The following is a 13,271-nucleotide window of genomic DNA, read 5'->3' as shown; positions in this document are numbered from 1 at the left end:
CCCTAACCCAGTCTTGCCTTTCCTTATCTTGAATTTGCCGTTGGACCGACCCTACTCATGTTTTGGAGCTGGATGCAAAGTTTCACATCCCCTCTCTCCCTCGGTCTGCTCCCACCCCCAGGGAAGCAGAGCTCAATCTGGTGGCACGGTAATGCGTCTGAGGGACATGGTAATACATTGTCTGGATGAGAGCTGTCAGTGCTGTGAGAAATATGACAGTACCTCTGCCCTTGATCAGGCTTCCCGTTTGAAAGTTTTCATTTTGGTAATTACATCCTTCCCAGATAGTAGCTGTAGTCATTGATCATACTAATATCATTATAACTGATTCCCGTAAGTCACCTTTTAAAGACACTTTCTATGGTTTCTTTCTCTCCTATATCTTCTTCCTCTGCAGTCACAGGATAAGACTTTTTCTATCTACCCTTCATCTGATTGATTAGAAATGCCACATACTTCCTTTACGTATGGCCTGGTAATATACACATCACATTTCTTCCCTCGGGATCTTAATCAGAACAAGTAATGGCCTTTAGCTTTTCTCATTAGCAAAATGGAAAAGCACCATACCCAATCCATTAGAAATACAACATTGTAATATGAATTTATACTAAAAGGGCTGCGTGCCAGCGGACGTGGAGTGAGTTTCCCCTAAAGGATTTTCAGAAGAAAAAAAAAAAAAAGATAAATTGAAAAAAAAAGCAAAACAACAAACCTTGCCCTCTCTGTCTGGCAAGCAAACATTTTGGGCCATAACATCACATGTGTCTGTCAAGCATTTTGCGGTTGCTCCTTAAGTGTTGTTTGAACAGCTCTGTCATCTAAAGGGCATTCATAAGGAGGAAATACTAGTGTTTGTACTTGTCTTAATGTATTCCCCAATGTTGATTCCCTTCATGGATTATCCTCTTCATATTCCATTGCTTATCAGAATTAGAGAGGGGAGGAAGTTGGGAAGATTTTATTAGGTTTTGCTTTGCTTTTAATTTTTCACACTGTGTGCTAACCTGAAAAAATGTAACAGGAACAACCATTATGGCATACTCCTCTGTCAAGCTATATGAAATTGTTGCTATGCTTTTTTTAGCCCTGTCTAAAACTACTTACAATCAGTACACTGAGAGTGAGGACAAGACTGATTAAGAGAGGCTTTTTTCCGTACTAAAATTAATTCCTTTTCACTTGGCCTGGATTTTATTAGCCCTAAAAACATTAAAATTCATACACCAGTATTTGTGCTTATACTGTCCAGAACTGTAAGAGGGTGTTAAAGCACAATCCATACCGATTTGTAATTGTATATAATTTGAATGTGTATGAGCTGACTCTGTCTCCTTTGGAAAGCCAGCTCTGAAGGAATACAAAGAACAGCCTTGGAATGCTGCTATTACGCCAGAACTAAAACACATCTGTTTTCCTGGCCTCCTCAAGCATTGCTAATATGATTCCTGGGAAAATAAGTACTAAGCACAACCATAAAGCTACATTAAATTATGTCTTATGGTGAATGGGTGCTTGCACTTCTGTGTTTTTAAATACACCTCAGGTTTCCTAGGTCTTAAGTTGCCCACCTGTACAAGTGAGATTTAGAGCTGAAGCATCAAGCTAGCATTCTTGGCTGCTTTCGTTTGGATTCATCTGCTGTGCTGATCATACTTTCCCAACAGATCAGAGCATCACAGTACAAGGTAGAGAAAATAGTGCAATGAAATAATGTGAAAGGCCTGCAGTATTAAAAAATGGGAGACATTCTAAGGGGACTAGGGGTGGAATTAGTAATTAGAACACACACACAAAAAAAAACACAACAAAAAAAAAAACACAAGAAAACACAACAAAAGTTTCAGGCAAAGAGTGATGGAGTGATTACTGTTTTTTTTTTAAAGTATTGGACTTACCCCTCTGGCTCCCTTATTTTATTTTCTATTCTGTTCTTTTGCTTCTTTTTTTAAATTATTATTATTTTTTAGTATCGTTCCTCCTCTTCCCCTCCCTCTTCTCTTTGTCATTTGATTGAGATGATGACAAACTGGGAGAGGTTCTATGTTATTTTTACGACAAATTAAGTTTAGGAGTTCAATGAAACTGAAAGCAAATATTTACATGGTAGACAAGGTCATGATGTGGCATTATAGTTCAATCCACTTAGGCAGCACCCTGCTAAAAGGCAGGGTTTCTCCTTTGGTTATGCACCCCTGGATCTAATGCAGTCTGATGTATCTCAGACAACTTTCCACAGCCAATAATTAACATACTAAGAGGCAGACTCTGTAATATTGTTACTCAGTCACACTCTATCAGTAGGGCATTGATGTTAATTTTTCCTTTCCCCCATAAGAATTTCAAGAGTTTGTAGAAAGCAGGAAAAAGGAATCCCTCACAAAAATGCTGACTCTTGCTAGCTTCCAGAGCCCTGCCCTGTAAGCAAAGATAATGACCATGTAAATGCATTTGAAGATTTTAACAGACCACTTTGTATGGTAATGAGAAGCAGTATTTTGTACTTCATTATTTTAAAAACATAGAATTTTAAATATATTGAAGTCAGCACGAGCTCTTAAAGGTTAGTATTTTCTATTATCTCCACCCCTTCCAAATATGAAAATGTCTGATCTTTTGCACAAGTTACAGGTAGAAGAAGAGCTGGTTGAGGAACATCCATGGTTTCTAGTTTGTGGGAAATTCATCTTATGAAATTTTATTTCATTCTGATTCATGTTTTAAAAACTCAAAACAAAACAGAAAGATTCTGCCATGAACCAGAAATTCCAAATAAAAACTAATTTTCAGAAACAATGGCTCATGGTATTTCCAATACAAAATATGCTCCACAAGATCTTGACAGCTGCCAACTGGTTTAAACATCCCTCTTGGTTGCTGTTCTGTTCATGTCAGCTTTCAGGCAGCAGCTGCAAAGCTCTCCCAGGATTTCATGTTCCAAAGCAGCCCCACCATGTCTGATATTTTGGGCAGGTTTCCAGATCTCCTAATGAGGTGGCTTATAGATCTGCTTACTGAGGACCAGATTAGTCCTGGGAGCCAAGTCAGAAAGCCCCAGGAATGTTGCTTTGGGAAGGTGACTTCATGGGATTGCCCTGGAAGAAAAGCAGGCACCAGCTCTCAGACTAAACAGGGACTGCTGTTTCCGAGGTGTGCAGGAAGAGGTGCAAACATCCCAGACCTTCCACTGATGACCCAGATTGAAGTGGTGTTCTTAGGGACTTGCAAACTCCCACTCAGCCACTCCAATGCTGTGTTGAGTAGCCTGGAAACCCCAAGTTTGTGTTTTGCAAGACATTTGGCCGCACATACCTGACAACAGGCTGATTTTCTTCTCATCCTTAGACATAGGGACCCAGCATTTCCCAGAGGGAATGCACTTCTATCTGCCCAAGCCTAAACTTGTATGTTCACCATCAATACAGGAGGGCCAGCTGCTAAGGCATCCTTAGTGCTACTGTTAGCTTCTAGTGTAAACCCCAACAGGAGCCACAGGTAGTATCAGCAAGGTATTTTGTGCTCACCAATTTGGCAAGTTCTCCTCCATCTCTAGACACAGCACACTTGCAGACAGCTTTTTTTTTTAAATACTTTTTGTGGATAATTTATTCTCCTTCTTTTCCTACTTTTCTTTTTCCTTTTCCTTTTCTTTTCCTATTGGTAAGCCAGCAATATCCTTCATTACAGTTTACCAAAAATTTTGGATTCTAGGGTGTTTTAGAGACAAAGAGCTGAGCAATACTGTGCTTCAGCTACACTTAAGAATGTCCAAGGTGTACTTTGGTGGTGGAATGCTATTATCTTACTACCCTACATCTGTCAGGCATGACTGCTTTTTCATGCAGGAGGTGATGAAATTCCTCCTGGTTTTTGTTTGTGTTTTGGTTTTCATTGGGTTTGCTTTGGTTTTGGGGTTTTTTTGTTTGTTTTGGGGTGTTTGTTTGTTTGGGGGGGGTTAACTTGTAATTGTCATTGCTTTCATCTGCTTCATTCTTAACAGTTGGCCCATGAGCTGTCCACTCTGATTTCTGGTCTGAAAGAGCAAATGGAAGCTGTATGTGATTAATGAGCAACTGTTATTTAACAAGTTCTAGTGATTCTCCTGTTGTTTTAATAATTTTATCCATACAGTGGATGGACATTTTCACTTTAAAGTCTTCAAATTAATGGAGATTTAATAGCCTCTGGAAGACATGTTTACCTCTAGAAAGCAATTATTTGTTCATATAAATGGATATGTTATTAATAACAGCTTAATGTGCTCATGTATTGAGAGTTTCACTGACACATTTAATACTTAAGTTGAAAATATAAGAATGTACAGATCAGCCTTCCTTCATCTTACTGGATGCCATTCAAGAGGGACTAATTGCAAGACTTATATTCAGATAGAAATTTGTAAGACTTCCCAACTGATGGGGTGCAGAGGGAATTTTTCTGTCAGAAGAATCAGTCCTAATTCTGCTGCATCATCCCTTTATTCTTCAGGATACAGGATCTGAAAGAAGAATATAAATGTGACAGAATCTCAGTGATTAGTAACCCTGGCTGACCAAGACTGATGCAGTATGCTCTTTTGTTATGATATAGTCACTGTGCCCTGGTTTTATATAGGGTACTGCAGACAGAACAGTCTGTAATAAATCCTGCACTAACTCATGCTCAAAAACTTGTCCCAGAGATCTCATAATGTACATTTACAGAACAGGTATTTAGAGGGTATTAGAAAAAATAAAAATATTCCTTTTGTAGACAAATTGATAAGAACTGAAGAATTAAGAATTGAAAGTACAAGAAACCACCAGATTCTTGGTCTTTGTTTAAAGCGTAAGAGTAGTCTTGCTCACTTGTGAATATATTCATCAGAGCCATGGCATTATTAGAATTATGTAAAAAAAGCACTTTTCAAATCTTCAAGCTATTCATTGATGCAGTCATAAATGAAGAATCAGTCTACATTTTTATACAGCTTCCATGGATCCCTGCCTACAGCAGAGTCTTCATCAGAAGGAAGGCAAGATTGAAAATAAGGGCCTAGGTACACTGACATGGGCTACAAGGATCACTGGCACCCTAAGGTTGAGTTCCATAGCTGTGTACAAACTGAAATATATAATATGAACAACTTGTTATAAATAAGTAGTCCTATAGGAAGTTCCACATGCCTTTAATGAAAGATAAAATTAAGATGGAAACTTTCACGTTCTGATGGATTTTCCTCCATTTTCACCCTTTCAGACATTGGTGAGGTATCTGAAAGTGATTTTAGACTTTCACCAAGTTCCTTTGTAATGCCAGGCTTTAGACCCCAAAAAAGTGGTTAAAACAAATGAGCCAGATTTTTATTTAACTGTTTCTGTAGACATTCCTGGAGTCCTGTTGGCATTTACTAAAGTTTTTGCAAACACAGAATTTTGTATGCGAGTGAGAGCGTGGTGCACAGCTGCATGTGGTGATCTGACTGTTCTCACATTTGTTTAAAGAGTCTTTATCCGAATAGATCTGATCGCTCCGCTTTAGTAGCAGGCCTGAATTTCAGAAATAAAGAAAAGATCTGTTACTTGTGGGGGGTTTAGCTCATCTGCACTATTTCTGCTATACCTTTGTATTACTGTGATTTCCAAAGGTAGGGATTTGTGAAGGATGCTTAGAACTCCTGAAGAGCAGATTAGTTTGTAAATATAATTCTTGAAATTGTTATTCTCTCTACCTTCATTTAACTTGGTCAGAGAATTAGGTAATATCTCATTAGGAAGGTTGAAAGGGAAATGATAGTCAGTGTTCCTAAATACATTTGTATTACAGAGCAGCAGGGAAGGAAGGTTAAATCTTGTAAAGATTTCTATTCTCTGACTGAACAATGAGTGCAGTGGCCCAGTGATGGGATTCTGTTGAATGACAGAGCTATTTTTGATAGGGCTATGGTAATTGTGTGGTAAAATAGCATTATGTTATTATATTTTAGGCCAGGCTGATAATTATTAGCAAAAATATTGCAAAATATGCAAAAACTCCATATCATTTAGTCTCATATTCTTTACCTGGGAAAAAAAACTAAGATTAATCATGGCCATTTAATAATTACAGGATTGAGCTGGAAAATGAGAATGCTTCTGGGTAGCAAAAGATATTTCAAGTTTAAAGTAAAAACTGTGGTGGCTGGATATTCTATTTCATTGAATTGCCACTGGCACTGATGAACTAGATGGTCCTTTTCTCTTCCTGAGTCCCTATGTCTCCATGCCAGACTATGGGAAAAGAGGACACAGCAAGACAATGTTCTTTTCTACTGGAAAGCAGGGTATTTTCAAATGAGAAGGTGGAACCAGGGACAAAAAAAGCAGCTGTTTTATTTTATATTTTATTAAAGTTATAACCACTTCACAATGGTCAAAGAGAGATGCAATTTTTGTTCTTTGCAGGGAAAGAAATTTGAAAGTGGGAGGGCAGGTTTCCTTCATGGAAAGGGAAAAAAAAAGCTGATAAAAATGAATCAGCCAACAGTTTCATTTCCTTAGTTTTCCAGCAATGCAAATGTTTTCACATAATTCTGTTAGTGATGCAGTGTCTAGACTTCTCAGATGGTTTTAAAAAGACACAAACAAACCCTGGAATTAATTCTGAGGATACAAAAAATCTAAGTCATTATCACTGTGCTGCAGCTCATGCAGTGATATGAGACCACAAATAATCACTGAAGATGAGGCTCTGGCACCCTTGCTCATTTAAGACACATGGGTTAGCATTTACTCAAGAAAGACATCCATTTAGTCTCCCTGGGGTATAAATTCTCACCAGCATATGTTGGTATGAAGCTTTTGCAATTTGGTGCTCACCTTGACTGAAAAGGTTTTGTGCTTTCTCAGGAGCATGGAGATTGAAAGAAATTAGGAAAATTATATTTCTTTCTTGCAACAGATACACATTTACATAAAAATTAAGCAAAACAACAAAAAGCAGCATTTGCACATTGATAAAAAGCCTCTTCTTTACCATTTATTCCTTGCTTATTGTTTCTTGGTCTTAGTAGGCCCACTAATTCTAAGTAAGTGTTGTTCAGGGTTTCCAAATCTGCTGTAAACGTGTATGTTAATGTCTCATTTTGTAAACTCTGATTTTCTTTATACCAGGAAACTGATAATATGTTTAATCATTAACCTGGTTACCCTTCTCCAAGATGATGATCTTTTAATTTATAAAGATAAATACATTAAATACATGTTGATATTCCATGGAAGGGCACAATGTGTATACCTCTAATACAGACCAGCCTGCAGCTGAGAGGTCAAAGGCCGATTATTAAGCAGCCAGCCTCTGTAGGGCTGAGCCTTGGCTAACTTTTACGAGGACCAAATTCTTTGCCACAGAAACTGAGACTTCATTTATGTCATTAATGGGACTAGTTTGGCCCACATAATTTGCTTTAATTTTAGAACTCTAAATGATTTAGCAAAAAAGTTGAACCACCACAACAGTGGACATTTAGACAAACAGAATATTATATACAGGGGGAAAAAATCATATTCCTACAGTTCTTCAGGGAGTCTGGTGGATAACTAGATGGCTTTGGTCTGCAGCACTGTACATCACCTGCTGTTCAGCTGAATTCAGTTAAAATTTGTGCACAAAAAAATTAAACTGGAAGAGTATGGGGAGGTGTGATTGTCTGGAAAGACCAAGACAAGCAGGGGTTGGCAAGGCCCACCAGTGACACGCAAGTCAACAGAACAGTTTCCTTTAGGGATTGGGCAGTAATGAAGGAAGCAATGTGAAGTAGTCTGACAAGTAAGATGAGGTTCTGCCTCAGGAGGAGAATAACAATAGAGGAAAGAAACTGAATTGCTACCAAGAGCAGTGCTTGCAGTAAGCAAAGTCACTCATTCATTCCTGCACAGTTTCAGTTGTTGTGCTGCAGAACTCAACACCAAAGAATTTTGCAACAAGTGGAGTGCCCTGAATTTGAAGGCAGTTATATAGTTATGTATTTATTTATTAAAACTGATATGTTTGTGTGTAAGGTAAGAGAATAGCAGACAACTGCATCTTATATGTCTGCTCAGTTCAAGGGACAACTCAGAGGAAGTCCAAGTTGAATGAGGCCACTTTATTCTTTAAATTAACACTTTTAATTAAAATCTATATAAAATTGTCTAAGCCAAGCTAGCCTGTGTAGATGTTTAAAACCAAGTGCTTCAGGTTAATGTTAAATATTGACACATTTAGAACAGTGCTACACAGCAGATGTTGTCCCAACATGTGATGGCAACATGACAGAGCAGAATGAATGAAGCGGAAGCAGCTCTGGAACACCCTGCTGTAGCATTCTCATTAACTCCTAATCCATAAGGCAGGAGAATAGCCCAACTGTACTGAGTACAATAGGGATAGTTGGCCTGATGTCTTTGGTGGTTTGGTTAGCATTCATACAAAAACTATTGAATTCAATTCCCTCTCTGTAGAACAAGGAAAAGGAGCTGCAGAAAAATGTGGCCTAATACAGGCACACAGACACTGGGGGCACTTCTGTCCCTTTGCTCAAATTGAGGAAAACACTGAATTTTAGCAAAAATAGTGTAATGGTTTTCAACACAATATTGCAAGGATACCTTCAAAGTCACCTATGTTCCTCATTAACACTTTTTTAAAAATTATTTTTCCATAGAAAACTATTTCTTTTAAGTAATTTTGTTTCTTCTACTTGAATGAAGACTTCAGGATTTAGAATTCTTAAATATGCTTTTCTCATTCCCTAAGGCCTTTCTACAGCATTGCTGCAGAGTCTGCACCCCACTATACAATTTCAAAATGCATGCTTGTGACAGACATATCAAACCATCCAGCTAGTTTAGAATTGAAGTGAGAGAGTGCTTTAAATGTAAATTTTACTATAAACAGCAGAATAAAATCTTGCATGAACTTCCTAGCTCTGCCAGGAAGCAAAGCTATATTTAACTAATTTTAAAATTCATCAAATACAGTCTATGCTCATTCAGATCTTTGGTGTGTCTTTGAAGAGAACATGTAGTGGAAGTGTCATACAGTCAGTTGTGGGATTCTGCACATTCTGAGATTCTTGTCAGTGAAGACATGCAGTTAGGACTGGATTGTAGAAGAAAAAGTTCACATAGATCTGACAACTTAATATTGATTCTTTATTTGAAGATTTGAACAATATCTGTTGCATTCAGTTCAAGAGCTTTCCGAGAAGTGTGTTACATAAAGAGAGTAGTGTCATACCAATGGTAAAATTCACATATACTCATCAATTTTAAAAAAGATTGTCTAATATTACTTGTGAGAGACAGTATTTTAGAGAAGCTTAGACAAAATATTGCTATAATAATAATTTGTAGAAGTTTCAAAATGCATAGAAAAGATCCCTGGATATTGAGATTAAGCCATAAGAGTTTAGCTAAGGATTCTGTGTACAAAAGGAGAAACTCCCAGGTATCTCTTCTTATTCCTTTATTTTTTTCCTGCCTCAGATTGCACCCCCCATTGCCTTTGTATCGCTGTAACCTCAACTGCTGTTATTGATAGTTAAATATGGACTGGAATAAACTTGTAACATTTCACGCCTAATTTATTTTAGGCATCATTAGATAAGAGCAATAAAATTCCAAAAGATTGTTTAGACTCATTTTGTATCTGTAAACATGATATATATGCTGCTATAGTGTCTCTTCTGTTGCTTTTTTTTGTAAGTAGGAGTCTCTCAATTTTAGAAGCTATGTGAATGATCTGAATCTTATCAGCAAGATGTTTGCTACTGCCTATGTTCAGATATGACCAGACTTTGAAGTTCAAGATTATGATTTTTAATAGCTAGATAATTCCTACCATTGCCTAAATTCCTTAATTTAAAGAAATAATAGCCTATACACTAACCAACAAACTCTGAACAGAAATTTGTAGCAGTGCCATGCTTCCAATATGGTTTTATGCATGTTGATTTTGGTTTTCTAACATTCATTTGCCTTTGATTTGTTCTAGTACATGACTGCTGCTGCACCTATGCAAGGGACCTACATCCCCCAGTACACTCCTGTGCCTCCAACAGCTGTCCCTATTGAAGTAAGTTTATGCCCATCCATGAAAATAGAATGAAGGGGAAGCAGAACTCTTATCTGTTATGCCTCCTTGCACTTGTTATTTGACAGAGACCTGAAGTTTATTTATGGAATGTTGGCTAGAAGCTTTCGGCTTTTAAAATTAGGACTGCACATTTCTTTCTCTTTTTTTCTTTTTATCTTTTTCCTTCTTTTTCTTCTCTTTTCTTCCCCTCCCTCCTTTTTTTCTTTTTTTTTTTAATATTTTTTATTATTATTATTTTTAATCATTTGCAAGGGCTCCTGTTTTGCATGGAATGCAAACTTCATGGAATAAAACTTCAGTGATTATGACTATTTTTTTTCCCCATGTACTTGGGAGGGAGATGGGAAGAGACAGGAAAACAAACCCATCAGGCAGACCACAAACCCAAAAGAGATTCCAAGAAAACAAGACTGCAAGAGGGTTTGGTGAGGTCCTTAGCAAGTATAGGTAATTGCTGAAACATTTAGCCACCAGAAAAAGTGATTGAGCAATGGAAACCTTCCTCTTGTATATACAGACATGGAGGATGCTGCACTGACTGAGTGCTTTTCATCCTTGAGGAAGGATTCGCTCCCTCCCTCCTTGGGGCTGAGTCATGCTGATGACAGTCTAATGAGTAAGTATTTACTCAACCCTGTAGACCACAGGCTGCCAGGAGAGGATCAGCTTGGCCTCCACTTCTGTGAAGCTTCATAAGGGTCACTGAGCACAGAGAAAGGAGGGACCCTTGGCATCCTCCTCCCTGTGTGCTTCTCTTTGGTACTATCCACTTTTAGTAATAACTTCTCCCTTACTTCGGGGTAATGGCGAGGAGTGCCGGGGACTCTGTACTTCTGTCTTCAGCTGTGTGGACTTTGGAGTTTGTGCTATCACTACTGTGTGCTCTGAGGATGCTGAATGAGAAGTACTGTTGGCATGACTCCACCAGAAGTCAAGTGTTCTCATCCTGATTTCTCATGGTACTTTGCAATTACTGAGATTCCCAAGTAAGGTCTCACAGGAAAGGCTGCTACATGTTTTAGTCTTTTTTTACCTCAGGATAGTTTTGCCCTAAAGCTTATTTGTTTACAAACAGCCCATGAGTGGCTCTTTTCAATTGTCATTCTTAGTGATTAAACCAGACAGATACAAAGCCAAATGAAAAGGAGACGCTGGGATGGAGAGTGGCTCAGACAGCAGTACTGGCTGAATACTGTGCTAACCAATATGAACCTTTATTCTTCCTGAGCCCTCCTCCCCATCACCTACTGGTGTATTAATGCCTACTAAAGTAACATGATGTTATAATTATCTACTATAATACTAAAATTTTATCTGAATGTATAGCCTGTCTTGCTCTCAGTGATGATGATTATTGTTAATGTTTATCTGTATTTATGTAGCATCACGAACCAGGACCCTACTACACTGGATGCTCTACAAGCAGAGACCAAATTACACAGTCTCTGCCCCAGAGAGTTTAAAATCTCAAGATGAGATGGGCAAAAGGAGGAGGATAAATACAAAGAAGTAGACAGAAAAAGATAATACTGACAGTCTGTTAAGCAACAGATATGAAGAATTTCTGAAAAATGAAACTGGTATTTTTAACAGAGAATTTAAAACAAACTACCTGTTGTTTACACAGAACTCAAATAGAAACAAAGCAAGTGCTTTGTGCTCCCTCTTCTGGCTCTGTTGTGTTCAGTACAGTAATAAAACATATTCCCTGAAGACACCTGCTAGTGTTATTCATGTGACCAGCACACCAAGCATGAGAGTAAATGAAAGAAAATATAGCTTGTTTAAAAACATACAAAAATACTTAAAAATAATACTATTCAGAGTGTAAATAGGATAAGAAGTAGTGCATAATTTTAAATTCATACATACAATCTTTTGTGTCTTTAGTGATCTATTTTTTTGATAATGTATAAATAAAACAAAACTTTATTGGAGCTTTGACTTAACAGATAAAAGTCTTCTGTGTGAAGTAAAGGTATTTTTGAAGGGAACATGCATAAGCCTAGTGACTAGAGGAGTAGAATATTTTTGTAAGGCAACTAAAATTCTGTTACATGTGTAGTAAAGGAGAAAGCGGTGGGTCTAGATTCTACCTTTCGTGCATTGCAATGTGAGCTCACTGTGAGGCTGGGGAAGGAAAGTGAAAATCAGAAGAGCCATGCATATGTTGCAAAAAAAGATAAGGTAAAATCCAGACTCCACTGAAGTCATAAGTTTTGACTCTGGCTTTGAATGGGCAGGGAACTGTGTTCAAAGGTGGAGGTATTTCCCATGACAGCCTGTAAGAACCAAGTACTATAGGGAAGCTTCTAAGCAAGTACTAAGGAAGCTTCTTGTTGCTGGATTAGCTCTCTAAGGCTGATGGAGCATGTGGTTCTGCTATCTCACACTTTCTCGATCTCTAGAGAGATGGTGCTCAGCTCTTGTTATGTAATTTACTGCAGTGAATAAAATTAGTAACTTCTTTGTGTTCTCATTTGATTCCCTAGGGTGTTGTTGCTGATACTTCTCCACAGACAGTAGCATCTTCATCACAGGAAGCCAGTGGTCAACAGCAACAGATGACAGTGGAAACATCCAGTGAACATGCGCCTGCATATTCTTACCAACAGTCTAAGTAAGTAGGCATACACTTTGTAACTAGAAGGTTTTGTTCCTTGGTTATAGGAGGCTGAATTATGCTCCCTATTTGAGCAATATACATTCAGAGTAGCTTCATTAAGTTCAGATGAATTCTGGATATATAGCAGTATAATTAGCACAAGGTTTTGGCTGTTGGCTTCACCTTGGCAACACGTCCTTGAGTTCCTGCCTGCAATGAAATTCCCTCTTAACTGCTGCTTTTCTGGAATCTGAAGGATCTCAACAACTACATTAACAATCATCATGCTGAGCTAAAGCAGTGTCTGGCATCAGAGGTTAAAAAAAGGGCTTAATTTTTGGCAGTGCTGAAAATACTGGCAGTGTACACATATGAATGTTTCTTTCTGAAAGTTTACCTAGTGAAGCAGTACAAATTGCCCCAAGTTGGTATTTGTGACTGGGCTGAAGTGGTGCTGTGCAGACACTGAGTAAGCAGAAACTGGCAATGAACAAAGACAGAACAAGAAAGGGATGGGGAGAAGCACTCTTTCTTTCTCCTGTCCTCTGCTCCTTTTTTTGCTTCCTATGGA

At 38.0% G+C, this 13,271-nt stretch overlaps 1 protein-coding gene across 2 annotated transcripts in view; it reads left to right on the top strand.

Moving 5' to 3' along the window:
* Positions 1–12,719, top strand: part of RBMS3 (RNA binding motif, single stranded interacting protein 3) — a 344,868-nt gene extending 332,149 nt beyond the window's left edge. The window contains exons 11-12 of one of the 2 annotated variants that reach the window (XM_010007500.1): positions 9,994–10,074; positions 12,588–12,719. In XM_010007500.1, the coding sequence (XP_010005802.1) occupies positions 9,994–10,074; positions 12,588–12,719 (213 nt within the window). The remainder of the gene's footprint in view (positions 1–9,993; positions 10,075–12,587) is intronic. The other variant, XM_010007501.1, reaches the window with a different exon arrangement.
* The last annotated feature ends 552 nt before the right edge of the window (positions 12,720–13,271 follow it).

This window comes from Chaetura pelagica, unplaced genomic scaffold (genome assembly GCF_000747805.2).
Source record: "Chaetura pelagica isolate M959 unplaced genomic scaffold, ChaPel_1.0 scaffold10, whole genome shotgun sequence".
Lineage (NCBI taxonomy): Eukaryota > Metazoa > Chordata > Aves > Apodiformes > Apodidae > Chaetura > Chaetura pelagica.
Note: the sequence above shows the minus strand (reverse complement) of the source record. Positions and strands in the feature narration are given on the sequence as shown.